Source organism: Lagopus muta, chromosome 17 (genome assembly GCF_023343835.1).
Source record: "Lagopus muta isolate bLagMut1 chromosome 17, bLagMut1 primary, whole genome shotgun sequence".
NCBI classification, from domain to species: domain Eukaryota; kingdom Metazoa; phylum Chordata; class Aves; order Galliformes; family Phasianidae; genus Lagopus; species Lagopus muta.
Window position 1 is genome coordinate 3,788,917 of NC_064449.1, and position 25,397 is coordinate 3,814,313.

Genomic DNA, 25,397 nt, shown 5'->3' on the forward strand with positions numbered 1-25,397 from the left:
GGGCGGGGCGGGTGAGTTGTGGGCTGAGGCTGTTCCTGACGGGCTGTAAGGGGTGCTGTGGGGTGAGCGAGTGCTGGAACGTGGTGTGGAAGCGTTGTGAGTGTTAGGAGAGCAGTTTACTGAGGAGGGGGCAGCGCTGCTCACCTTGAGCGAGACGTTGAGTTTGGACCGCGTGGCGTTGGCTGCTCCTGTGTGGGAACACCACAGGGGGGCTTTTGTAAAGATGAGGTGGAGATAAGGTGGGTTCCACCCTCCTACGTGTGTCCGCAGTTGGATGCAGGGCTACCACGTTAGCAGCCAGCGGCTAATTGCTGTTTCCTGAGTGCTGGGGAGGTTTCAGAGGTGAATCACTATGAAAGCATTCCTCAAGTGTCCTCACCTCTGCTCCAGGCCGAGATGCTCTCATGACCTGCTGTGTTTGTGATTAATGCTTGGCTGTCCGTTTTCCCAGCCAGGACTCCGTGGAGTCTGCAGAATGTTGCTATTTTCACATCGCAGCAGCAGTATCTGTAAGTAGCTGATTAAGCATCTTCTACCTTAGGCATAAGTAGGAAACTCTGTTAATAACATGGAATTTCAGCAGAGATCCAGCTGTAGCTCTCACATAACGTAATAACATGAGCTGACTCAGCTGTCAGGATGCACATTTTCCTCAGTTAACGTGAGGTAGGGCCAGCAGGAAGCACAGCTGCAGAGGTGGGATTTGATGGCACCAGGTGCGCTGCCCCCAGCACGGCAAAGGCTGCGGCTTTGATGTCTGACTGCGCACTGCAGCAGGGCCTGACCCACAGGCTGCCCCACATCTGAGTCAGGAGTGACTCAAGGTTAAGCTGTAAATAAGGCACACTTGTTTATAGCATGTTTTAATTGGTGTGGACTTAACCGATTAGTGATCTGGCCTGATGTAAGTTTTTTTTTCCTGGCATTGGAAGTATATATTTACCTATTGTCTTAGAACTATTTCAAAAGAATTAGTTTATTCTAATTTGTTGTAATGTGATTATTTTTTTCTTATGTTGCAATGTGTTGTGCTAAGAGATTGCATGCACTCAGTGGGGAATGGGGCACAATTCCCAAAGTGTTCTGAGCTGAGCTAGAACTATGTGGGTGAGCCAAGTCAAAGGGTAGGATAATACCATGATACATAGAATCATTTGTGTTGGAAGGGGGGTCTTAAAGGTCTTCTAATCCAACTCCTCTGAAATGGATGGGGATATCTATAGTTCTCTTATTAAATGAGAGAATGTAGGTCTTTGGACTTGAGAATGTCCAGGAAGCATAGGAATGAGTGAGAGAGGTGAACTCCTTCTGTGCTCAGACTAATGGGAAATGAGATAACATATCAATAAGTGCTGCAGATTTTGTGAAGAAACCTAGGAAACGGCAAAGGTGAGCAGTGGAGTCTGTGTGCACAAACCAAAAGAAGGAAATGGGGAATAAGGTCTGTGAATTGCTCGGATAAGGTATATAGCACAGGAACAGAAATGTGGGAGAAGTGTTGTCAAAGTGCACGAAGCAGAGGAAGTGCTAGGAGGAAAACAAAACTGGGAAAAATACTTTCTTTCTCCAGGACTCAGAGTGATCAAGTCTCTCCTGAAAAGATCAGTGCGTATTAGCAATACATATATATTTATGCGTTGGGTTTTTTTTTGCAGCAGTTCCATTTATACAGTTATGCTTAAATATATACACATACATATTAGCTCCTCTCTTTATATAGAGAGAGGGAGCAAGCTAATGATGTGAGTCATAGCTGCTTTAGAGTAATTAAGAGGCAATACTTCTCTAGGCTAAATGTTAGGGAATAGGGAAACAAACCAGTTTGGAATGAGACTGCTGTGCTAGAATGGAATGAAAAGAATCAGGAAAGCTGACAAAGTCAGGATTCTGTTCTAAATTCTTAGGTGGGCATATGGTTGCTTTTTGTTTAACATTATGCAGTAAATAAACTCTCTTACCATGCCAAAAAAAAAAAAAAAAAAAGAAAAAAAAAAAGGAAGAAAGAAAAAAAACCTACTTCAAAAACAGAGGTTTTCATTTCTTTGTATGTGAGTTCATGCACTGATAAAAATGCACTGATATTTTCCAGCTGTGGGCACTAAATAGGTCACTGTTCCTTTCTTCTCTATGTGCGAAGATGCAGTATCTGACAGAGCTTATGTTTATTTATTGCAAATCTCATTTTATCTTTGTTGATGCCCAAACCCTCTTTTCTATCTTCCAGAAAGTTTGGTCATCACTGTGGAATTCCTGGTATGAGAATGCAGAGCATCAGAGTAGAGAGTGGATCCTTGCTGAACAACTGTAATCATGAAGGCAGTTCTTATAATTGTCCTAATCATCTTCACTTTGCTGTGTTCAGGTAAGTTTGATGCAGAGAGGGGAAAGAGAAAGGTGAGCTCTGGATGAATTATCAGGATACAAACTCTAATATGTGCTGTGGTTTTGTTTTCTTCTGCATATAGAATCTGCAGCCAGAACTGTGCCTGTGATTTCCATTAAGATGGTATTTTTTCAGTTTGAGCGTGGGCAGATGGTGACCCTGCTGGTCTGAAGGCAGCTAGTTTCTCCACGGTTCTGTGAAGGTTTCCTTTGAGTAGCTAGTGTCCACACACTCATTAGTGCTGTCAAAATGAATCAGTATATTTTAAGCTGCTCCTCTCAGAAACTACAATGGGTTTCTTTTTGGAATCGCTCTGAATTACCATCAAAGCATTCGGAGTGCTAATGTCTGACATCGTGCTCCAAGGAATAAAAGCTTCAGTGTTCTAGTATTCAACTTTGTTATTCCAGGCGTTTTTTGTTTAATATTAAGTGGTTGTTAGAAAACCAAATGGTGTTCTGAAGATGACAGTATTCAAGCTGTTGCAGTCTCTTCTTTCTATTCAGTACAGGATTCTGTCAAGCTGTATAACTGCAGGCTGCTTTCATGTATGAGATCCACTTTTTTCTCTCCTGAAATGCATCGTATCTTCTTGAAACGCATATGAATATATTTTATAGTAGAGGGCAGTTGATAAGAAGAATATAAAATAAATCTGAATAGATCCAAAATAGATAATTACAGAGTATGAAGCAAAAGAGGAAATGTTGTTGGCAAATCTATGTCCCCTTTGGTTGTAGGCTTACAGTCAGTATACTGTATACACAAACCATACCCCCAGCTTCCCCTGGAAAGGGAGGTATCACCTTCACCTCCACTTCTAATTGTATCTTCCTCATTCTTTCTGCTGCGTGAGTTCCTAGCAACTAGTTGTTGGTTGCTTTTTTAAATTGGTTAATTAGTTTTCATTTGGGGAAAGAGCTGACAACTAAGTAGTTCAGTTGTGCTGCAAACTTATAGAGCGATCCTGTGCAGGTTCTGTGAGCTCATTCAGAAATGAAGGTAATTTTTATTTGAGTTCTTGCTTGATGTGATGATCTTGTTGATAATGTCTTTCTGATACACTGTTCAGCATAGTACGTGATTATTGCTTTTCAATAACAGAATTGTCCTCACTTTCTGTCTCTCATAGTGCGTATCTGGAAGATAGCTCTCAGGCACTTGAGAAAATGCTGGGAGGCTTCTCAGGTGCACTGTGTCTAATTGAGGAGCTTTATGTGTACTCTTGGGTGCCTCAAAGTACACTGGTGGACCCTGCAAAGCATCTAGGCCACACTGGGGAGCTTCTTGGATAGTCTGAGAAGCATCATTGCAGGTGATCTCAGGCACCCAAGGGTGCTCTGGGGGACCCTGGGAGATTTGTAGGGCACACTGGGAAGCCTCTGGGGTGCCCTGGAGCACACTGAGGAGCCCCTGTATTTACTCTCAGGTGCCCAGGAAAAGATCATGCCATAATAATTGTTGAATCTTGACAAATCTGTCTGAAAACTAGTTTGTTGCTGCCAGTCAAGAGGAAGCATAGAGACTTAATGGCAGATGTTTGCTCTCTTGTGCGTGGAGCCAAAGTGCTTGGGTGCATCTCTGCTGTGCCGTCATGTGTGCAGATGTCTGTGTGAGCAGAGTCTTATTTATGGAGCTAATTAAAACAAAACAACCTCTTCCATCCATGGGGCCTTAAACTGAGTTTGATTTTGCTAAGTCCTATAGTTCTTGACTTTTTTTTTTTAATCCCACAGGGAAAAAGTTTCGATGGTGCACCCTCTCTGATCTAGAACAGAGAAAGTGTGCTGAGCTGTCCAAAGCACTGACAGCTGTGCTGCCTGTCACTAACACCGATTCGTTTGCCAGGATTTCTTGCATCAGAGCCCACAATACGTATGACTGCATTGATAAAATCAGAGTAAGTTCACAAAGATTTTTAAAACTAACTTAATTTGAACCAAATTCTCTTTTGAAGTAGAAACTGGCTATCGACTCATGGAGAATGAAATGCTATTGACAGGATGGTATCTCACATAGGAGAACGTACATTGGATGTTTCAGAAATAATGCCTCCTACTTGTTTCCACAGAAACTAGAGCAGATAAAAAGAGCACTATAACACTACTTGACAAAGCAAATTCTCTGCTACAAAGCTCTATTTTTCAGCATAGTCACCACCATCAGCTATGCATTTTTGCTAGTAGTGAACAAGAGCCTGCATACCACTCTTGTAAAAATCTCTATGGACATCTGAATGAGGCTTGTCTTTCATATCACCATTGCTACTGTCAGAATGCACCACCCACTGCCTCACTGTGCCCACATCCACTGTTTGGTCTCCATAAGTGTTCAGCAAGAGTCACTTAATTCAGTTATACACCTTTGCCTCGTACACACTTCTATGTCAGGCACCATTTTGTCACACTGCCCCTCTGCTGCTATCAGTCACTTCTACTGCCATCCTGCCAACATAATGAAATGGGAGGCATTACTTTCAGAGCAGGCCTTGTACAAGGTGGCTTGAGAGATAAGAATTCAAATACGTGAGCCTTCTACTAACCATAGTAGAAGAACTATTTTACCCCAGCTTGCGTTTTCCAAGAAATAAATATAAAATTGCATGAAAATAAATGGACAAATCCAAACTAATAAATTAAAGCCAGGTCAGAGCATTTTTCCTTCCTTGTAAGTTTCAATCCTACTCTGACTGGAATTAATATTTTTCTCTTCCCACTTTTCCCCCTTGTTTTTAACTCCTTGTTGATCGTCCCTGGAGTAAAGGGTGAAAGTTTTTTTTTCCATGTGAAGATTTTCAATTTTAATAAAATTATGCATGAGGCCATTTGTAGGATTAGCAAGCAAAACCAAGAAGGACTTTCTTGTTTGTTAAAGGAATTATTTAGTTCATGTTTTCACGATAAATAGAATAGGCTTGTTAATAGACTTAGTTCCATTTTTAGGTGGTTATTATAACCAGGAGAAATCTGAGAAGGTTTTGGGGTTCTGATGGAATAGTAGGAGGAAAAAGAAGCCTTTTTATTCAGGTGGCATTGGAATTGTATTTTTGGAATGGAAAGACCAAAGAAGAGGCAGGAATCAATGTCACTGATAAAGCACAGATACTTATTTGAAAGTAACAGCCTTAATCCTGGTGAAGTGTTAGTAATTAATAGCAGAGATTCAGTTAAAAACAAAGCAAATGCTTGTAAAAGTCGCTGCTCACTTCAAGAGCAGAGTTTCAGCCTGATGAACTGCTCTGTTTCCATTTAAACAAACTTGTTTTGAGGGTTTTGCTGTTATGTTTGTTTTTTTAAGGTGAATAAAGCAGATGCTGCTTCTCTGGATGCAGGAGATGTTTACTCTGCTGTAAAGCTGTATGGTTTGACCGTTGTGGCAAAGGAGATCTATGAACAGGGTACGTACATAAAGAAGAATGAACTGTGCTTCTGATTTGCCTGGTAAATTGCTGTGCAGGCAAAGTCTCTAAAAGTTGGGGGGAAAAAAAGGTCTATTGATTCTTAAGTACTTTGTGGGAATATGGAGATGACTAACAACATATACTTCACATTAGTATGTGTAGAACATGTAGTGATGAATAAAATTCCAGTGGTGCTTTTTCTTTCCAACCTATGGTGCTCTCATCACAATAAACTGTATCCACCCCTGCCCACAGCAATGATACACTGGGGTTCCACATTGCATAGGGAATGAGGAATATTTTATCCCATCTGTGTTAATTCTTATACCATATTCCTTATTAGTATGACTGTTTATTAATTGTTCTTTAAGAGATCAGTTTCTGTTGTTAATTCGTTCTCAGTTCTTCACAGAAAGAGAAGTATATAAGATGGTGAATGTTACGGTAAGATTCTTTAGCTGAGCAGTCTGTGCACTGACTGATTTGCAAGAGAAAGCCAAGTATATTGTAGAAAATACCTGGGAGGCATGACTCTGAGAAGGAAGCCAAATTAGCAGGTGGATGTAGGAAGAGACTAATCAGAGGACATTGCGAGAGCGCAAGTGAGTTTTGTTTTGACTGAAAAACCATGCAGTCCTAGTGGAATCAATACATTTCTGTCACCTGATCCCTAGGTTTTGAGGATAAAACAGGGGTTCTTTCTGTTAGGATACCTCAATCTCTTTGATACAAATGTTCAAAATTCCTGAGAAGCAGCCTTGCCCTTTCATGGTGCACACTTTCAGTATGTAGTCAGTATAGTGTGAAATTCCTGGTATGAATTCTTCAATTTAACGTGCCTAAATTTTTTTTTTCTTTGCAACATTTAGAGGGGAATTGAACCTGGTGCACAGACAGAAGCTGGGGAGTTGGGCTTTAGTTATTTCTGTTGCATATTTTGTCCTATCACAGGAAATTGTGTTTTTGCTGTGGCTGTTGCCAAACGAGGAACTTTGGATATCCAGAGGCTACGCGGTGTGCGCAGCTGCCACAATGGAGCCAGATGGACCTCAGGCTGGAATATTCCACTTGGATTTCTCCTTGCAAGGAATGATCTTTCCTGGGATGAGGGACAACCCCTGAGCCAAGGTGCGTAATAGCAACTGTAGCTGTGTCTGCCCTCAGCAAGAGTGAGTGAAACAGGGGCAGAAGTGTTACCAAAACAGGAAAATCTTGGTGTTTTGTATACAGTAGGGAACAGGACTTTGCAATATCAAGCCAGCACAAAGATGGTTTTGAACAAGAAAAATCAGATCACTCTGTTTGCAGCAAACATTTCAAATTTGCAATTTAGACAGTGAAGCTGCATTTATTTGCCAAAGAGCAACTTTTTTCTAAAGCAGCATATTGCCTTACTTACAGTCATAATATGTTTGGCCTCTTTCTTCCATCTTTTTGTATTTGACTTTCCCCTCTTTTTTTCCCTGCAGTAATCAGTGAGTATTTCAATGCAAGTTGCATCCCTGGAGTTGGTGTTGCTGCTCCTCAGCTGTGTGCTCTCTGCCAAGGACAAAAGTCATATATCAGAGACAAGAACCACTTCTGTGAGACCAGCAGCAATGAACCCTTCTATGACTCTGATGGAGCTTTCAGGTAAACTGGCTGTTTTGAACTTATGCTGAATTCACCTTTGGGGAAAAAGAGCTAGTGAGGAGAGAAAAGGCTGATGACATGTTAATGGATGGCATTTGTCTTCCTGCAGGTGCTTGAAGGATGGAGTTGCAGATGTTGCCTTTTTAGATCACCTGACAATTATGAGAGCCACAGGTAGTCCTAAAAACTCAGATTCCTTTTAACCTTTGTCTGTGCTATTTCCTGCATGGGAGTTTGGGAGATGTGTTTGTATGTTTATTGTCAGTCACTGTAAGCAGTTCAGTGGTATTTCTTGGCTCTCCACACAAGTCAGAGGAAAACAGAAAAGGAGGTTGATAGGATGGGAGCAGACAGGCATTTTAATGCAGGTGATTTCTTTAGGCTAAAGTCTCTGCAGCTGCCAGCTGATTTCCTGACTATTAAGATTCCTTTAAATTTTCAGTGTTTCGTCAATGTCCTGTTATTTCAGAGTCAGAACAGCAAGAATATGAACTCTTATGTCCTGATGGAACTACAGCTGAGCTGAGCAAGTACAACACCTGTAACTTGGGCAAGGGGCCTGGCCGTGGCATCATCACCCGCCACAACTTCCAAAAGATCACCAACAAATTTCTTACCATGATCCAAGTGAGTGGATATTGTAAGCTGTATATCTCTGTACACAGGATTTTCTTCTGTATTTGTGTGGAGCTCACCACTCAGTTTGCCTTCTTTTCTCAATAAATTTGTAGTTATTCTGAAGAAAATGTTCAACATGAATTGTTCTGGGGAAAGGTCCTGTACTAGTTTCTGAAGGAAAATTTTACTTCTACAGAAGAACAACTCAGAGAGAAGAGTGGAAATAAGTTAGGAAGAGAAAGACGTCAGAACACCCAAATTGGAAGATAGATGGTTATTTCCATTCTGCTCTAAAGCTTATATGATAAGAGGCACATGGGTTCAGGCAAGATTCAGCTTTAAGAGGGTGAGGGAAACAATTTATAGCATCTGTTACGTTGATATCCAGGAATTTATGTGGACCTGAACTTGAAATGTGTATTACTTAAAGATGTTAAGAAGCCACTCCACATTTAAAATAATACAGCAAAATGAATAATTCCAACCCAGTGAGTTGTGCTATCTTGTGAACTTGGACAGACAATAGAAGTACAAAATCCCTTCTGTGAGAGGTTTTTCACATGTCCTTGTCAGTGTGCTTATTGGCACGCTCATTAGCTATGTTCCCCTATACATAACAGTGGCTATGAAGTAATATTCCCAGTACATTCTTCAGTGCATGCTATTCTTCCATCAAGCTAGACAGCTCTCCTTTGCACACACTACTTCCCATTGTAAAGCACAAGACATCCTGTACCCAGTTACTGCAGTTATCTGTCACAAACGTTTCCCATTTGGCCAAACTACTTTAGTTGCCCTTATAGGGCAGGAGGCATCGAGCACAGCCCAATGAATTTGGATAACTAAGATGAGAGATAAAATTCTTCAAAAAAGGAAACTGAATCTCAAGCAATATGTTTGTAGGACTGTAACCATCCAGTCACTGTGGTACCTATGGGCTTTGTCACAGTGTGATGGATACTGGAACCCTGAACACTATGTTACAGGCCGTTGCTATGATGGGAGAAGGAGGTGAGGCTGCCTGACACTAAAAGGATGAGGTGAATTTTTGCAATTAAAAATGTTGCTTTTGTCCTAGCGTCTCTTTGGTCGAAAAGGAAAGGAAAGAGCCAGATTTGAACTTTTCAATTCATCATCCTTTGGAGGGAAGAACCTTCTCTTTCGAGATGCTACTCAGCACCTGCAACTTCTCGAGGAACAGCTAGAAATTGCATATGTCCTTGGTCTGGATTATGTAGCTCTCCTTAAGGGACTAGGTCATGAAGGTAAGAAGCTTCTGGAGGACTGTAGATGTCCTATGCTATTCCTCCCTGCCAGACCCAAATGAATAAACTGAAGCATCTACTTAATGAAGAACAGATTGTTGTATGATTGACGTGGTTCCACTGTGCTCCTTCTTTCTAATGCAGGGAGCTCCTTGGACAACAGTGTTGTGCGCTGGTGCTGCATCAGCAATGCTGAGCTTCGCAAATGTGAGGAGTGGGCACTGAGCATCAAATCTGACCCATTAGTCTGTGTCCAAGCAACTTCCATGGCAAGCTGCATTGAAATGATCAAGGTAGGAGAGTCCCTCAGAGAGCATGATAATCTGCACAGAGTGCATGTTCAGCTTAGGCAAGGATAAGTGGAAAAACACTTCTACACTAGAGGGAGCAGTGGGAGTGACAGGCAATTTATGCAGGGGAATTTCCAACCAGTAGAGAAGTACAGCTGCTTGGTTATACAATTAATGCAATTCCTATTTGTGTTATTTTCTGTAATGCTGTTGACAGAGTAGTGAGGCTGATGCAGTCACTCTGGATGCAACCCACGTCTACATTGCAGGGAGGTGTGGATTGGTGCCTGTAGCTGCAGAGTGTTATGGTAAGTTCTTGTGTGCACCATATAAATATAGTTAAATGTTGACACGTTGTGATGTTTTGTTATGGAAGCAGGGATCCATACACATATCCAGGCACCCTTCTCAGCTCTTCCATTAACTGGCTGTAGCTTTTGATCTGTTTGTGTATTGTATCTCTTCTATAAAAGGGGTGGAGATACTGACATGGTTCAACAGGGGATTGCAAGGTTATAAAGTTTTGTTTTGTTTTTTTTTTTTTTATGCAGTGCTGCCATGCAATGAGAATGACAGCAGTTGCAAGATCCTTAATGGTTGTCTTCTCTCTCCAGGACAGGTTTGTGCTCCAGCTGATGAGAGCACAGAGGAAATTAGCAAACTTCATCTAAAGCGCAAAGGTAATGAGAGAACTTTGAAAAGGCAAAATATTTCAACTTTTCTGAGAGTGCCTCTTAAGATTTCTGTTGGGATGTATTTGCATGCTCATTTGGGAAAGAAATTGCACTGCATTTTCAGAACTTTCACTACAATGTGTGGCTGCTAGGGTAAGAGCTCTGTGGCTAAGCAAAGAATGCAAATGATCCACCATTAACTGAAAATACCATGAGGGGATGAGGGAGGGAAGACTGGGGCTCTGCCTATTTGGAATACTTCATTGCCTTTATATAACTGGTTGCTGTCATTGTTTTGTAGGACTGTCACCTGTTTATGCTGTAGCCCTAGCTAAGAAAAACGCCAAACAGATTAACATCCATAACCTGCGGGGGAGGCGATCATGTCACAGCCACTTGTATAGTCCTGGAGGATGGCTGCTTCTTTCCAGATACACAGTGGGACCTCTGGAAAACGTTACTGAAAACTGTGATATCGGATCTGGTATGAGTCGCTCTGGGTTATCTGTGAGGAGATTCTCGATGTCTAAAGCACAATGTTTAGGCTTTAGAAGGAATCTTACTTTAGGAAGGAAGATTGAAAAGAGTCTGTGAGGGCAGAGTAAAAGAATTTCAGTCTTGCATATCATTGAAGATGTTCGTATTTGCTATGATGTGCTCCTGTATAGAGCTCTCTTTTCAGTAGTGGATTTCTCCTGGACTGCATATGATGTTCCTTAGCAAGCAGATGCACGATAAATAATAGTGGTATCTGTGCCTACATGCGAAAGAAAGGATGATTAAAAGACAAGTATCCACTCCTAGAGCTCAACGTGTATGATTCTGTGTTTTGTACTTTAAAAGTCAGTCAATTTCTCTATCTCTTTCTTGATTAAGTTGTGTAATTGATTAGCTCAAATGCATTTGTTTATGTTCTGGGTGTAAAAAGTTATGGGCTAGGTTTATCTCAAAATATTTTAGGAAGACCAAGTACAGTTGTAATAGAAACTCTTCCTCCCCTTGTTCTTTTCACCCACTGTCTTGCCTCTTGATCCTTCTGTGCTGTGCTTGTGCTCAATTTAGTTTATCTGTGTGGCTACTCCAAAACCTGGAGGATGATGATCTCCTGTTTCTATCTTTCATGTTATAGGAGAGAAAAAGTGCTGTTCCAATTGTTAATACTTTCAAGATTAGGTATGAATAGAGATGTTGCCAGCTGCTGTATGATCTACATAGTTAACTACGTAGTTAACATGATCTACTCTTACACTACAGCTTGGTTTACTTTCTTGAGTTGCTTAGTTCTATCATTTTGCCATTTTACTTCACCCAAGAAAGAGTTGATTAGTCGCATGGCCAGCAAGTGCAGTCTCAAAGGTTGTTGAAACAATTATTCCTCTTATCTGTGTATGTGTGATTCTTCATGCCATTTAGGCTTCTTTCCATCAGTTATTAAGATGGAATCCAGTTCTTCCAACAGAAGAAGAGACTTTGCTGCAATTTCACCTGAGTTTTTTCTTCTGCTCAGTTTACCAGAATTACTTTTGGAAGGGCTGCATGCCAGGAGCAGATGGAAACCTGTGCAAAGTGTGCATTGGAGACAGTGAGGTGGAAGGAGCTCGAGTATCCAGCAGATGCGCTGCCAGTCACAATGAGCACTACTATGGCAATATGGGAGCACTCAGGTAATACTTCTTTCCAGAGTCAGAAACATGGAGCAATAGCCAGGATTGGCTTATTATTTTACTGATGGTTTTCTATGGAAGCTTTTTTGTTAAGCAACTGGCTGTATTAACTTTTGGTAGCATGTATTTTGCTTAGGCTGCAGTTGCTATGATTTGTTCAGATGGTTGGAGAGTTTCATGTAACCTTCTATGGAGCAAGACAATGCTTCCAAACATGTAAGATGTGGAGCATTGGAACAGAACTCATTTAAGAGATGGAAAAATACTTAGAAGATCAGAGAGTAGAGATGATGTAGTAACAAGCACTGTAATAAGCAGTGATTAGACTGGATTATTATAATATATATTTTTAAAAGGAAGAAATAGTTGAAGGTTGTGTAGAAAAGGAACATTAACAGTGATAGTGCTTTCATAGAATATCTGTAGTTCATTTAGCTGAATTAAATTCTCTTTCCTGGCTAGGCACAGATGGGGTTACTGAGATGCTGTGCTGCAGCTTTGACTTGGGAGCTGCTTTAAGAGATAAATGAAATTGGCTTGACAAACACATGAATGGTGCCCACTGACATCTATGCTGACATCACTAACTTGTTCCACACATAATGACCAAATAGCTTCAGATGAAGATATTTTCAGCTACTCCTGTTTTAGCTTCCAATGATTGTCTAAGATTCAGTCATTGTAATGGCTGTTTCTGGTAACTTTTTCTTTTCCTCCTATACTAGGTGCTTAGTTGGCAATCCCAGTGGAAGAAGCTTTGGAGATGTAGCTTTTCTGGAACACTCAAACCTACTCTGGAATATAGAGAGTGAGATGCAGATATTTTCTTCTAATTTAACAATGTAAACTGTTCTCGTTTTCCATGCTGTGACTGTGACCGCTCAGGATCAGTGTGGAATAGGTTTAAATTAAGTCCATGAAATTGTGTTTGAAACCAGAAACGTACAGGAACTTTCCTGCATGTAGATGTTATGGTAAAGCTTTAAATTTGGGTAATGTTCAATTTCAGAGAGGAAAGAGAAAGAATCACTGAGTGATTAATGCGTTTGCTGGGGACAGGAGGGGAAATCATCCTTGGAGACTGCACTAGTTTTTGGAAAGCTCAAACTATAAAAATTTTCCCACTGCACCTTCTCACACAGGCATGTACAGAGCATGTAGTCACTGTTTGTATCAGTCTAAAGAATGAAAAGAGCAAACAGAGACACTGTGGGCTACTTGTGCTCAGAGGTGTTCTATAGCTTCACCATGACAACTTCTTGTTGTATCATAGGTACTTTCTGGAATGAATAGTCCAGGTAGGTAGTTTAGTAGGTAAAAATACTGCAAAGTATTTCATTGCTGCAGTGAGAAATGAGTAACTTCTTCCAGGGAACTGAAGTTTGCAAGAGTGTAGCTGTTGAATTTTGTTGGTGGAAATGGTTTCAGTTGCAGGAGCTTAAATCCTCTCAAATCTCTTAAATTACTTCTACTGGTCTAAGAGCCAAAATGTGCTACTCATAGAGGTGAGAATACAGGGAACTCCCATTTGTTCAGCCTGATAAAATACACTGAAATTCAACTCAGGTCAATTTCAGTAGCAGAAGAAAACTTTATGAAAGAGAAATATCTGTAAAATCAAGCAGGCATATAAGAACCTGGAAACCCACAGGAATTCGTGCAGCGGTGAGCAGTTTATTTGAGGAAGCACAGACAAGGAGTATGAATTTCTTTGTATTCAGGAAGTGATCAGTGAAGATGAGACATAGGCTGTTTGTATGCTTTGATGTTGCTCTGCACCTATCTTCTAAAAACTAGCTTCAGTTCATTAACTTGGTTCCTCAGAGAAAACACCCAACTATTCCTTTTGCATTCTTAATAGATGAATATACAGCATGTTTATTCACTCAGCTCCTTCCTCTCAGTTTTCCTCACTGCATGAGATTCACCTCGTCTTCTGCATTTGTTTTTTCAAAAGGATTTTCCTTCACTTCATCTTCTTTTCAGATCTGGAAAGCTCTGGTTGGGCAAAAGGTTATACAGCTGTTGACTTTGAACTCTTGTGTCCGGATGGAACGCGTGCTGCAGTCACCGAATGGGCTGGCTGCAACCTTGGTCCAGTTCCTCCCAGCACAGTCATGACTCGACCAGTCACTGTCACTAAAATCCATGACTTCCTAATGAAATCTCAGGTAAGGTAGATAATGGGGGGGAAAATGTTAATATGTTAAGACTTCTTATATACAATTCTGGAAACCTTTTTGTTATCAAGAGCTTTGTATACTAAATGTATAGAGTGCCCTCACATCTGATGTGACAGAATTAAGAATGTGTGTAGGAGATTGAGAAAAATCATTATTTGAACTCTCCAAAGGCCATCAGTAGCCATCACACTCCTTCTGAGAAAAAAGCCACTCCAAAGTCATATCTTTTTTTGTATGACTGTACTGAATGAAAGTAGATCTGTTTTTTCTTTTTTTCCTGCTAGATCTTATTATGAAGCTGATGGTCACCAACATAACCTTGGTATTTATAGTCCAAACTGTGGAACCTCTTTTCTGTTTAGGAATTTCTGGAGACCAAGCTGGATTCTGAATTCCATCTCTTCCAGTCACAAAAATATGGTGAGAGTGATCTGCTTTTCAAAGATGCCACTCAGTACCTTGTTCCTGCAACTCACATGAGCTATCAGGAAATCCTTGGAGAACCTTTCTTTCAGCTGGCAGAATCAGTGTTTAATTGTACACCTGCAGGTAAAGTCAAATTCTTCATTCTGAGTTAGAGAAAAATGCAAAGCAGTAGGAAGTTTTCTGTGCACAGACATGGCCCTGTGCTTTACATTGACTTTAGAGGGGATTTCTACACAACCTTGTTAATGGAGTATAACATTTGGAGTATGTTTAGGCCTCTTGCAACTGCTATCTGTAAGCACTGAAACCAGGGGTCTGTGGGAGTGATATAACCAATATGTGTCAGAGCAAATATGAAGTTATTGAAGTGGAATTGTTTTACTTCCACTCAGAAAGTTTTTTTTCCTATCCCAAAGATCTGGGTACGTCAGGCTTGGGGAAAATATTCAAACTTTTATATTCAACCTCAGAATAAGTTAAAAATTCCATTTTTAAGAAGGATGCACTAAAAATTACAGCAAAGAACTCAAGTTAAAAATCTTTTTGTATTTATAGGACAGCTTTCTCATTATTATCTACTGAAAGCTATATGAAATTTATATTTAGTTCTCACTAGAACTGAAATGAAACGGCTTATGAGTCAGGACTGAGCTGCTAGGGGACCTAAAAATCTGTGTTGAAGTAAAAGCAGATTGCACGATGTTTAGATGCCTGAGAGTTTACTAGTTGTTAAAAAACTGAAATTCACAGAGGGAATTTCACCTCTGTTCAGTTTTAGTGAACGGTAGCTAGAGAATTTGTAACTGTCAATGCTGATGGAGTCTTTAAAGATGTATTCTCTTACTGGTTTGTAGGCATCTTAGACTTTTGCAAGCAGGATATCTGTGCCTCCTCATCAATCTGACAGCTGCTATAAAGGCTTTGCAAGGCATGAGCCTTCACCAATGCTGAAAACAAAGAACTAGACTAGTCCTGCCTATCCAGAGCAATCTGCAAGGAAACTGGCACCTCTGGACACATATGCTGGTTATTCTTTTGTCATAATCTTTGTTTTCTCTAGAAAGTAGACTTTGTTTATGATCATGTAATACTACTGCTATGTCATCCCTTTCTTGTTTGAAGCACGGAATTGTGTGCAACAGCTTTCACCAGTCCTCATAACCCACAGCACAGAACTAGGATCAGCAGTTCTGATTGCCTACTATGGAGGATTCAGCATTTTGGGGGACTAGCAGGGTCAGTGCAGTGGATTAAAGAATGGACTGTCACGAGTGGCACAGGTTAGTGGGTAGCAGTTCACCTTGCTTTATCTGTTTTATCTTCTAGAATTTGTTTCCATGCAAAAAGTGCAACTGATATTTTGGTGGTTGCAGAATTATCTTCCTGTATTGCAATTGCAGTCCATGCTGAACACACACACGTATGATAGATGGTTTATGTAATCACTATCAGAAGTCTCTTCTGCTTTTAACTGGCAATAATACATTTCCTTTTTTTAATCAAGGGTTTATACTGGTAAATCAAAATCTTTTTCTCTCAAATTCATGTTGTAAGACATGAAGTAACAAGCGGACCTGGATTCCTGCAGCCTTAAATTGAAGGGAAGCAATGGATATATGAGGGCTGCTCCAAAAGTAATGCCTTCTATTTTATTGTGTTGGCCCATGATGTTAGGTTTGGATGTTGGTGGTACAGCAGTAGAGGCTGAACCTTCCCACAATTATTGTTACATCCTATTGCTGTGTGACAGATGGCAGCAGAGAAGGATTCTTGACAGAATGGTGTCTGATATGATGCAAAGGTGTATAATTGAATTCCTCCATGTGGAAAAAAATGGCACCCTTGACATTCATCAATGCTTGCTGAATGTTTACAGAGACTGCACAGTGGCTGTGAGCACAGTGAGGGATGGGTGGTATGTTTCAGCAGTGGCAACAGTGGGTCAACTCCACTGGTGTATGTTTTTACAAGTGTGGCATGCAGGTTCTCGTTCATTGCTGACAAAAACACACAGCTAAAAGTCGTGACTGTGTTGAAAAACTGTTTCGTAGCTGAGAATTTGTTCTATCAGATAGTGTGATTGTGCTCTTAGTAGCTGTTATTTCCATGGAAATAAAAAGGAGGCATTACTTCAAAGCAACTCCCATTCTTCTCATTACTTTACAGTAACTACACTGACACTTCTAATGTCAAAATACAAATTTTTAATTAAACTGAACTTTTTTTTACACACAGAAACTGTCTGAATGTGATATCAAGTCTTTTCAACACAGTGCTTGATATCATAGTTTTGTTTTGCCTGTTAGGGGAGGACTTTGTGTGGATGACTACTCATTTCATTTTCCAACGAGTGTTATGACCTACCCCCATGCTGCCTGACCAGGCAAACTGAACTCAAAATAAATACAACAGCACAAAGACCAAAACAGCCAGCTTATACCCAAATGTCACAGTCTTCTATATAAATACAGCTGCATTAACCACTGCTAGCAATAAAAGAAATGCCGTAAGTGAAGACTGGCCAGCTGCACTAGAGAAAGTAAATCTATCTCCCCTACAGAGCAAGGAAAAAAACCCACAAAACAATAAAACCCCCTCAATCAAGCAAAACTAGCCAGTAAGAGCTCAAAAATACTCAGTTGTAAAATACAGTGCTAGAGTGACCTGTTTTTAAGCAGCTTATTTCATGCCTAGGTTGCCTTTCCTTTGATTTACCTCAGCCTTTTTCATTTCCCTTTTTTGCTTCCTGAGAAAAAAATAAATTGCACTTTGAGCAGCACAGAGGGTTTTGGATTCAGTCCATCAGCGTTGAGGCTGGTCTCTAACTCATTTGTCCCCCGCTTGTCATTAACTAAGCAAATAGCAGAAAGCAGATGCAAACCCAAAGCCGTGTACCTTTAAGAAAGAAAGGAGAGAAATAAAATGTAGACAAGTCGCAGTATGGTAGCAGAACAAAACCTTCACGTGGGGCATCACAGCCGGGAAGCTGTAGCTCTGATGAAGTGGAGGAAGAGCAGGGTCTATTCGAGGTCTCTGGAGCGCTCCTTTCCTTTCTTTACTGGAGCTTACATGCCACCTGCAGGACTCGCGTAACATTGCACTTCAATCACAGGAACAGCTTTGCCAAGAGCAAGAATGCTGCTGAATATGTAATACACTGAAACCTGGGTTATAGGCATGACTTAATGGGCTGTGAGTGAGGGGAATTACTTTCTGTTACAGCTCTTACAAAAGCTTGTGGAGCCCTGTTTGATGTTTCCATGCTTCAACTTTGAGTTAGAAGCAGCAGATTTCTTTCATGGATTGCATTAGATGTGAACCGTGGTGCTGCTCCAGCTTTGAAATAGTTGGTTCCAAACCTAGGGGGAATGGTCTGTGCTGTCACGATGTTACTATTATGAAGAGTAGTTTGGTAGTTCAGAGTGTGCTTTATAGAGTACAGGTCCATCTCTGTTCCTTTTAAAGTATGGCTATAGAAAAATCAACACTGGAACTGCTGCTGCATACAGCCCACCCACTTAATTGCTGTCAGTCTCTTTGGAGATTGGACCTTTTTCCCCACAGCTGTAGGACAGATGTATTGTGTGCATTTACTAATACAAGCCTGAAGAAGGCTTAAAAACAAACAAAAACAACAGAAAGGGTCTCAGAAAAATTTATTTCCATAAATTAAAAACACACAAAAGAAACAGTAAAGTTTTAAATTCACACAAAGTTGAACAAATAAAATGCCAAGAGCTTGATGGAGGCTAATGGCACAGGCGTACAAATTCTCACTGAGCTATTTGTTGACATGATAGCACTGTATAGACATTTAATCCACAGTTAGCATCCATATCCTAGAAAAGCACCTGGAACACAACATGCCAAAGGCCCAAATTGTATGAAATACAATAAATGAGAACTGCTTGCAGAAGATCATATCCAGCAAACATCAGAACTCAAATGTATGCAGCTACAAGGCCAGGCAGGCAAACTTCCTAATGTACATTAAGTAGTCTTAGCTGCTCCAGTTGCAGCATGATGAAAATAAGATTTTGTTTTTAAGAAAAAAAACCTAACCCTCATAATCAGCAAATTTAGTAAAAAGAGCTGCCTGTCTCTGAAAAACAACTGCTATGTGATGGTGCAAGCCAAAAGCTTTGTGTTTCTTCTCAAGCTGCTCTAGACATCATTCTGTGAGCCATATCTATCAATATCTTTCCATGGTGTTACAAGAATAAAAAAATTACTGGAGTAGGCTCTATGAAAAGAGAGTTGTACACATTCTTCCACTAGGGAAGTATCTTAGACTCCCAAACATTCTCTCTACTTTTTTCCTTCAATAACCTGAGACAGAAGCAGCCCAGAGTGGCAGTTACCTACCTATGCACCATCATCACTCCCAGTGTACAAAGAACAGCAACAAGGAACGAGGTTGATCTGTGAGTGTTGTAAATAGGGACAGGGGTGGGAGAGGGAAAAAAGTGCACACGCATGACTGACATCTGTTCCTGAGGAGGATGGGGGGAGGAAGAAAAAAAAATGCTTTGTCTCAATTAGCTTACGACTATCATACATATATTAAACCAAATCAGAATAATTCACAGACCCTAAGGTCTGAGACAACCTAGGCAACTGCTACATCATCTTCTTACTCCTCCAATTATTGTAAATAAAAGGGGATTGAGTGTTTTCTTTCTTATGCCCCCTCTGCTGTAACTATTAAAAAGTTAAGAAGTGTTGTTTCAAAGCAATTAATTAGATATAAGACAGAGCAAGGAAGCAGACAAAAAAAAAACAACAAACAACAACACAAAGAGTTCCATATTTTGAAGCAATCAGAAGCCCGAACTTTGCTTGGACCCAACTCCCTCCCTCTCACCCTGTTTTCTTCAAAGCCCCAATGAGGTTACAGCTCAGTTCTGTCACAACAGTAAAAGCCTCCCATTTTAACAGAAGGTTAATTAACACTGTGTCACAATTCCATTCTACAGCATAAAACCATAAAAATATATCTATGTGTGTATATATATCACTCTTGCAACAGCTTCCATCCAGTCAATATTTGGGCAATAAGCCAACATAGAGACAGTTTCAAATATTTTTTCAAAGGTAGCTGACCTTTATTTTTTTATTTTTTAGGGATTTCTATAAAAATAAGATCAATTAAAATGTTCCCCAGCAGCTCAATTAGGTTAACATGAAACAGCATGTCAGTATGTTTGAAGTTTACCTACCTTATTTTATCCTCAAAATCCAAATGACCACTACTCTGAGTCTGTACTCTCTCTTTTCCTGAGTCTTCCTGATTAATCAGCCTCCAAAACAAGAATGTAAACTGTCATTAATCCCAGCATATAGGCTGAGAGCAGAACAAACCCAGAATACATTTATGTCAGGATTCAGGCACAGAGAATGTAATATTCTTCTTCCATTTCTCCACTTTCCACACTCTGGAATTCAACAGATTGCTTGTTAATTCTGAGTTTTCTGTTAGGCCAGTAACAGAAGTGGCAGAGCAGCAGAAGACAGTGATGGGATTTTCAGTTCTTCATTTACTGGGACTTAATCAAAATACTTGCCCACTAGATAGCTGCTTATTCGGAATGTGAATATAAACTTTGTTATATGGATAGGTAACTAAGAAAGTGCAAGTTTTAAGAGACAAATGAAAGAATAAACTGGTTAAATTTGAACATCCCAACAAAGACAGCTTCACATGAATAACTTCTATAGGCACTAAAGGACAGAAATTACCTGTACTGCAGCTAGCATTCATTCTGAATTACTCTTCAAGTAAGTTTAACAGAAGTTATCCCAGAAGCGAGTGCTCTTCTCTTAAAAGTTATGGCTGAGAAATTGCCCAGTGCTGCATCATCTAATGACAAATGGCCTCACTTAATGAAAAATAAATGTTTTTCACATGCTAGGAGGCTCTTTGTACAACACTAGCTGTTGCATACAACAGTGCTGTACATAGAATATCTGATTGGGAGCTATCTGAACTGCAAACCTAAAACGGGTGTTCAAATCAAGCTGACTGTATTTTCTGAAATGAAAATCGCTTTGAAATGAGTCTCAAAGGATTTGCTGGTGCTTCTTGGATGAAGCAGTTCAGCTCAGCTAATGAAAAACTCTACTTGCATACCCTGTGGTTTAATGTACTCCTGGGATTTGCCTCTGGAGAAAGGGTATAAAGTATCAGCCAATTTGGTAAAAAAAAATTCACTGTTTAGGAAGAAATAGCAGTGGGCATCATCTTTTCTGAAAGTATTACTTACTCTTTTGTTTTGTAATCTCAGTTGTGTTAAAAGAGGTCCTCATGCTGCAAATAAAACAAGGATACAAAGTGCAAGTTCATTAAAGTCTAGTTATGTGGAGCTTCTGCTGCCTGAAGCCAGGAAGGGCACAGAAATTCATAAGGAACCTTCTAAATAAACAGAAGGAAGAAACAATTGAAAGTAAGATAGGAATGCTATTTTTAATTATTAAAAATTTAGTGGTATTATCAAGAATATGTTGGCTAAAATGTATCTTTACCAAACACCACATACTCTTATGTCATATTGTTCAAAAAGCCATTACAGTAGTAACAGCAGATTCAATGTGCAAAGATTTTGGAGTACAGAGTCCCAGCATCTTGGAAGGTGTGCTAATTCCTCCCTGATACTCCCACTCTACCCTTAAAAGGTCTTGAAACATAACTAAATGTTAGCCATAACTTCCAGGGGTTGGGGAAGGAATGCTAAGTCACACGTGACCCTAAGAGAATCCCTCCAGTAGCAAAAAAAGAAAAAAAAAAAGAAAAACAGATTAAATAGCACCTTAGAGGGTCACAGCCATTACTTGATCGTCATATATTACAAGAGAGTGGTAGAGTAAGGTAAGAAATCAGTAGATTTCTCCCACAAGGACTACAATTCATAGTGAAGTAGCTCACTGGACCATTTTCAGCTCGTGGCTCCCCCCAGTGCTAGAAGACAACAACTGCTCATCCTCCTTTGCAAAAAATTCTTCAAGGTCCATTAGCTTCTGACTCAGAAGGGCATCTAACTCTGCACTCTGTGGTGCAGCTTTTTTTGCTCGAGTGAAACTTCCCACTGCTTTCATTTTGCCCCGTGCCTTTCTCTTCCGAGGAACAGTGAAGTCCTGAAACTCCAGAATCCGCTTTCTCTTCTGCTGACTGACAGAAATCAAGTGTCCATTCTTTTCCTTGGGCTCTTCAAAGATTGTTTCCAAGCTCCTGATAGAAGCAGAAGACAGAGCTGATGAATACTCAAGAAGTCCCCTTACAAGGACAGGGAGAGCAATGATTTCATAACCCAAGCAAACACTCCTGCTTTTTACATTTTTAGAGCCCATTCATATATATATTCTCATGTATAAACGTTTACAGTTTGCACTTCCAGCAACTGCACGTTTATACTGCTAGCTAAATAATGTTATTGGTGCATACACATGTGGTTTGAATCTCTTTGTATTTCAGTTCAAAAGCACAATTACAGAGAAATTTGATTTTATAGAAGAAAGTACCAGTCTTGATAGTCATGATATACTTGATAACAGACAGTTACTCTTGTGATTTAAAGAATATTCAGTTGCCCTCAAATTCTGAAAAGGTAAGTATGTGGATGGAGACTAGATTGAATGGATAGATAAAAAAAATACATCTGTACTTGGATAACTGCAAATTCTTAGTTTGTATTCTTTTTCACTGTTTACTGTATGAATTCTGTAAGATACTGATTTTGCACTATCTTTGCATATTGCTTTGAACTCGAGCAGTTTCTCAAATCTAACTCCCTCTTAGATTTCAGAACTCTTCAGTCTGCTCCCCCTCTCTGCCCAAGTAATGCACATTTATCTCAGTGGTGTTCTTGTTAGGAAGCAACAAACCTGGCTGGAGGAGGGGACTTGTAGTTCTTGTTTGTGTAGATTTCTTCTAGACTAAATTCTTTCTTCTTAAGCCTGGAAAAGTAATGAACAAAATCAAGAAAGAAAAATTTCAAAAGTGTCTTCTAACACCACAGTGATTTATTAGAATCACTAATTTGTACTGTTTGTCTTCCGTGCTTCAATGCTAACTAATTATCCTTCAGCTTAAAACACCCAATTAAAATAACTGGGGATAGAGAAGAATGAATAAATGAGTCTGAAGTACCTCATTTCAGGTGGCATTTTAAAAACATCTGTGTCAAAACTGGTCTTGCCTGCACAGACCAATGCCCTTTCTAGCACACTGTGATGTTTTGAGATAATGATGCCCAAAGGAAAGGGAAAGCCATTCACAGGTCACTTTTTTTTTTTGTGGAAGCAAAGAAAACACAGTTTAGCAGATTATAACATTTCCTCTCTTCAGACTGATTTTAAAACTTAATTTTCACACTAAATTATCAAGTCTCTACGTGAAGAAATGCAGACCTTCTGCACTCCTATACAATAAACAAAATAACCAAAGAAGGTCCATTCAAATGGTATGGCTCACCTTTTTGGTTTGGGTAGTCCCATAGGAGTAAGGTTATGATCTAGCCTAGGAACAGTTTTCCTGATTCGGATCTGTGAGACTTTCTTTGGCCTCTCTTCTGGCTCAGTCTTAGGGGAAAAAAAGAAAGAAAAAAAGAAAAAAAAGCAGTTAAGATGAAGGAAGTAATTACCATGGCAGTTACCCACATTCCCCACTCATCTTTGTTTTTTCCACACTATTTCTGCTTAAAAAATAAAGGAAAAGAAGAAAAAAGAAACAAAGAGCACAGACTAGGACTAGAAGCCTTGTCTTTTAACATTTAATAGGTAACATTCACCAGCAGATATCTGAGATACCTAAAATCTCAAATGAACTCACTTTTTTCAGTTCTGTGTCATCTTGGGATCTAAAACAGTCTGGAGTGGAACTATCTGCTGCATCAGGGGCATGGACCTGAAGTTCAGGTTCTGGAAGCATAGGGGGCAATGCTTCCGAAAGCATGCAAGACTTTGGTAGTGGAAGAGGGAATGGAGGTTCCAGACTGTAAAAAATAGGAAGAAGAGGATATAAGTAGATCAAGACCCAGTTTATGTTGCAACTGCATTCCATGCTCTCGTCCCTAAATTGCAGTGTGGGCACATAAAACAACATGGTTCATAGAAACTGTGTAAGTGAATCTCCACTGTGTGCCTACAACCTAAAGCTGCTGCAGCTGACATTGATACTGGAATAAACTAAATTGCCAGTATTTTGAATATCTGATTTTACCATTATTTTTCTTTCCATATGGTTTATAGCTCTAGTTAGTAATTACTGATAGAAAACAATTAATTTTCCTGCTCTGTCAGCAAATTTGTCACAGGTATTAATTTAGTACTTTTTGTTCACAGATAAATTTAAGAGCTTTTACATCTGCCATTCCAACACTGAAAAAGAGTAGAGGAAAGTATCAGCACCTTATTTCCACTTCCTCAAGCAAAAAGAGCATATTTGTCCAAGTAAGAAAACTAAGTTGTGCAGTTTTGCATACATATTTCATAGTAAGATATTTAACATGCCTGAAAGCAGCAGCACTGTTCTGTGCAGTGATCTGCTTGGTGTTTGTGTGAATGCTCCTGTGCGTTCCCCCAAATATCCAATCACTGTGTTTCTCCAGAACTTTAATCAGAAAGCTATTACTGACCTGAACTGTCAAAAACTGAAACACAGAACAATAACAGCATCTCCTTCTAAGAAAGCTTATGATCCAGCCACTCTGAATAAATATCAAAGTTCTAGATACTCACCATATCTCATGACCTGCAGTCTGTAGTGCTTCCATACCCTGTACAGGTAAGTGTGGTAATATAGCATAGCTGGTTCAACAGAAAAAAAAACAAAAACAAAGTGAAGTTAGACCTACATTGTTAAAAAAGATAAGGGAAAAGATTCTTAATATTATCTGAACTGTAAGACAAAAAATGCCAGTGTTGGGAATGGGAAGGGTAGGAAGTACTAGAATCATACAAGAGCAAGCCACATCTGTCATTTAGCCCACTAATAACTACATTTCACTGATAGCTTGGTAGGGAAATAGTTCTACTTCCACTTATTATTGTACTGGTAAGAAAAGGAAAAGAGTACAGAGAGAAGGAGACAAATAATTACAATTTTTGAGCTAACGCTTGAACTGCTGCTATGCAAGTCTGAATTCCTTATTAAAAAAAGAACTTTAAAAGTGAAACAAAAATCATGGATAATTTTTGTACAGAATAAAAAAGTGAATGGTGGAACAGCAGAAAGTGCAAGGAAGGATTTTCATTCAATTGCCTCTCTACTCCCACAGTCTCACTGGAATACACTTAATCGGAACAACCACAGGCCCTTCTATAAGGTTTGCTCATTTCTGTGGAGGAAAAAAATAAAATAAAAAAAAAATCAGCACATCAGCTCTAGGTCCTTTAACATTAAACTTGACTTTGTGTCCACTCTATTAAAAGCAATAAAAAAAAGGGGTGAACTGGAACAGCTTTTATTACATCAAACAGCAAATCTTGTATTTGCTGCTCCTCCAACCTAGCAGCTAAACATACTGAATGTCCTGACGTAAAGATATTGCAGCCAGACTGGAATGCTACAGAATGAAAAATAATCAGCTGCACTGAAAATGCTTTTGTGCTGCACCAAATTCACTTTCTTGTATTTTTGTATTTATATGCCAGAATTTCTTACATTTATATTTTCTGTATTTATTTCTATGTAATCATAGAGATTTTGAGTAAACACAAATTTAGGAGAAATTTACTGAATTATCCTTTTGCCACTGCTTCTGTTACTATGTTTAGAAGAATCATCAGTTGATGAGAACAAGCTTCCAATTTCCAGCAAAACAGGATCTAAAATGGTGTAATATATTTAAAGGTTTTTTTTTTTCCTT

General features: G+C 39.6%; 2 protein-coding genes across 11 annotated transcripts in view; one reads left to right on the forward strand and one right to left on the reverse strand.

The window, feature by feature from the left end:
- The first annotated feature begins 35 nt into the window (after window positions 1–35).
- LOC125701553 (melanotransferrin-like) lies at window positions 36–21,348 on the forward strand. 9 transcript variants are annotated; one of them, XM_048963740.1, is made up of 19 exons: window positions 36–239; window positions 391–509; window positions 2,225–2,362; window positions 4,120–4,283; window positions 5,681–5,780; window positions 6,735–6,911; window positions 7,253–7,415; window positions 7,525–7,589; window positions 7,885–8,042; window positions 9,112–9,298; window positions 9,443–9,591; window positions 9,806–9,896; window positions 10,140–10,268; window positions 10,564–10,746; window positions 11,770–11,926; window positions 12,652–12,734; window positions 13,913–14,097; window positions 14,472–14,658; window positions 15,390–21,348. In XM_048963740.1, exons 3-19 carry the CDS (start codon window positions 2,311–2,313, stop codon window positions 15,437–15,439), a joined length of 2,280 nt encoding a protein of 759 aa, XP_048819697.1. In that variant the 5' UTR covers window positions 36–239; window positions 391–509; window positions 2,225–2,310; the 3' UTR covers window positions 15,440–21,348. The 9 variants fall into 9 exon arrangements, with proteins under 9 accessions (XP_048819697.1, XP_048819706.1, XP_048819698.1 ...); XM_048963749.1 differs by having other exon boundaries at window positions 10,203–10,268; window positions 15,658–21,348; XM_048963741.1 differs by having other exon boundaries at window positions 452–509.
- PRR14L (proline rich 14 like) overlaps window positions 19,306–25,397 on the reverse strand; it is a 17,702-nt gene continuing 11,610 nt past the window's right edge. For both annotated transcript variants that reach the window (XM_048963715.1, XM_048963714.1), the window contains exons 5-9: window positions 24,268–24,336; window positions 23,360–23,522; window positions 23,003–23,109; window positions 22,414–22,485; window positions 19,306–21,760 (exon numbers count right to left, since the gene is read on the reverse strand). In XM_048963715.1, coding sequence (XP_048819672.1) covers window positions 21,454–21,760; window positions 22,414–22,485; window positions 23,003–23,109; window positions 23,360–23,522; window positions 24,268–24,336 — 718 coding nt within the window. In that variant the 3' untranslated portion in view covers window positions 19,306–21,453. The remainder of the gene's footprint in view (window positions 21,761–22,413; window positions 22,486–23,002; window positions 23,110–23,359; window positions 23,523–24,267; window positions 24,337–25,397) is intronic.

Excerpts from the sequence above, each read along its gene's own strand:
- LOC125701553 (XM_048963740.1), top strand. The coding sequence starts at position 2,311 with ATGAAGGCAGTTCTTATAATTGTCCTAATCATCTTCACTTTGCTGTGT. Across the intron at positions 2,363-4,119 it reads CTTCACTTTGCTGTGTTCAG|GGAAAAAGTTTCGATGGTGC; the intron begins GTAAGTTTGATG and ends TTAATCCCACAG. Across the intron at positions 12,735-13,912 it reads CCTACTCTGGAATATAGAGA|ATCTGGAAAGCTCTGGTTGG; the intron begins GTGAGATGCAGA and ends TCTTCTTTTCAG.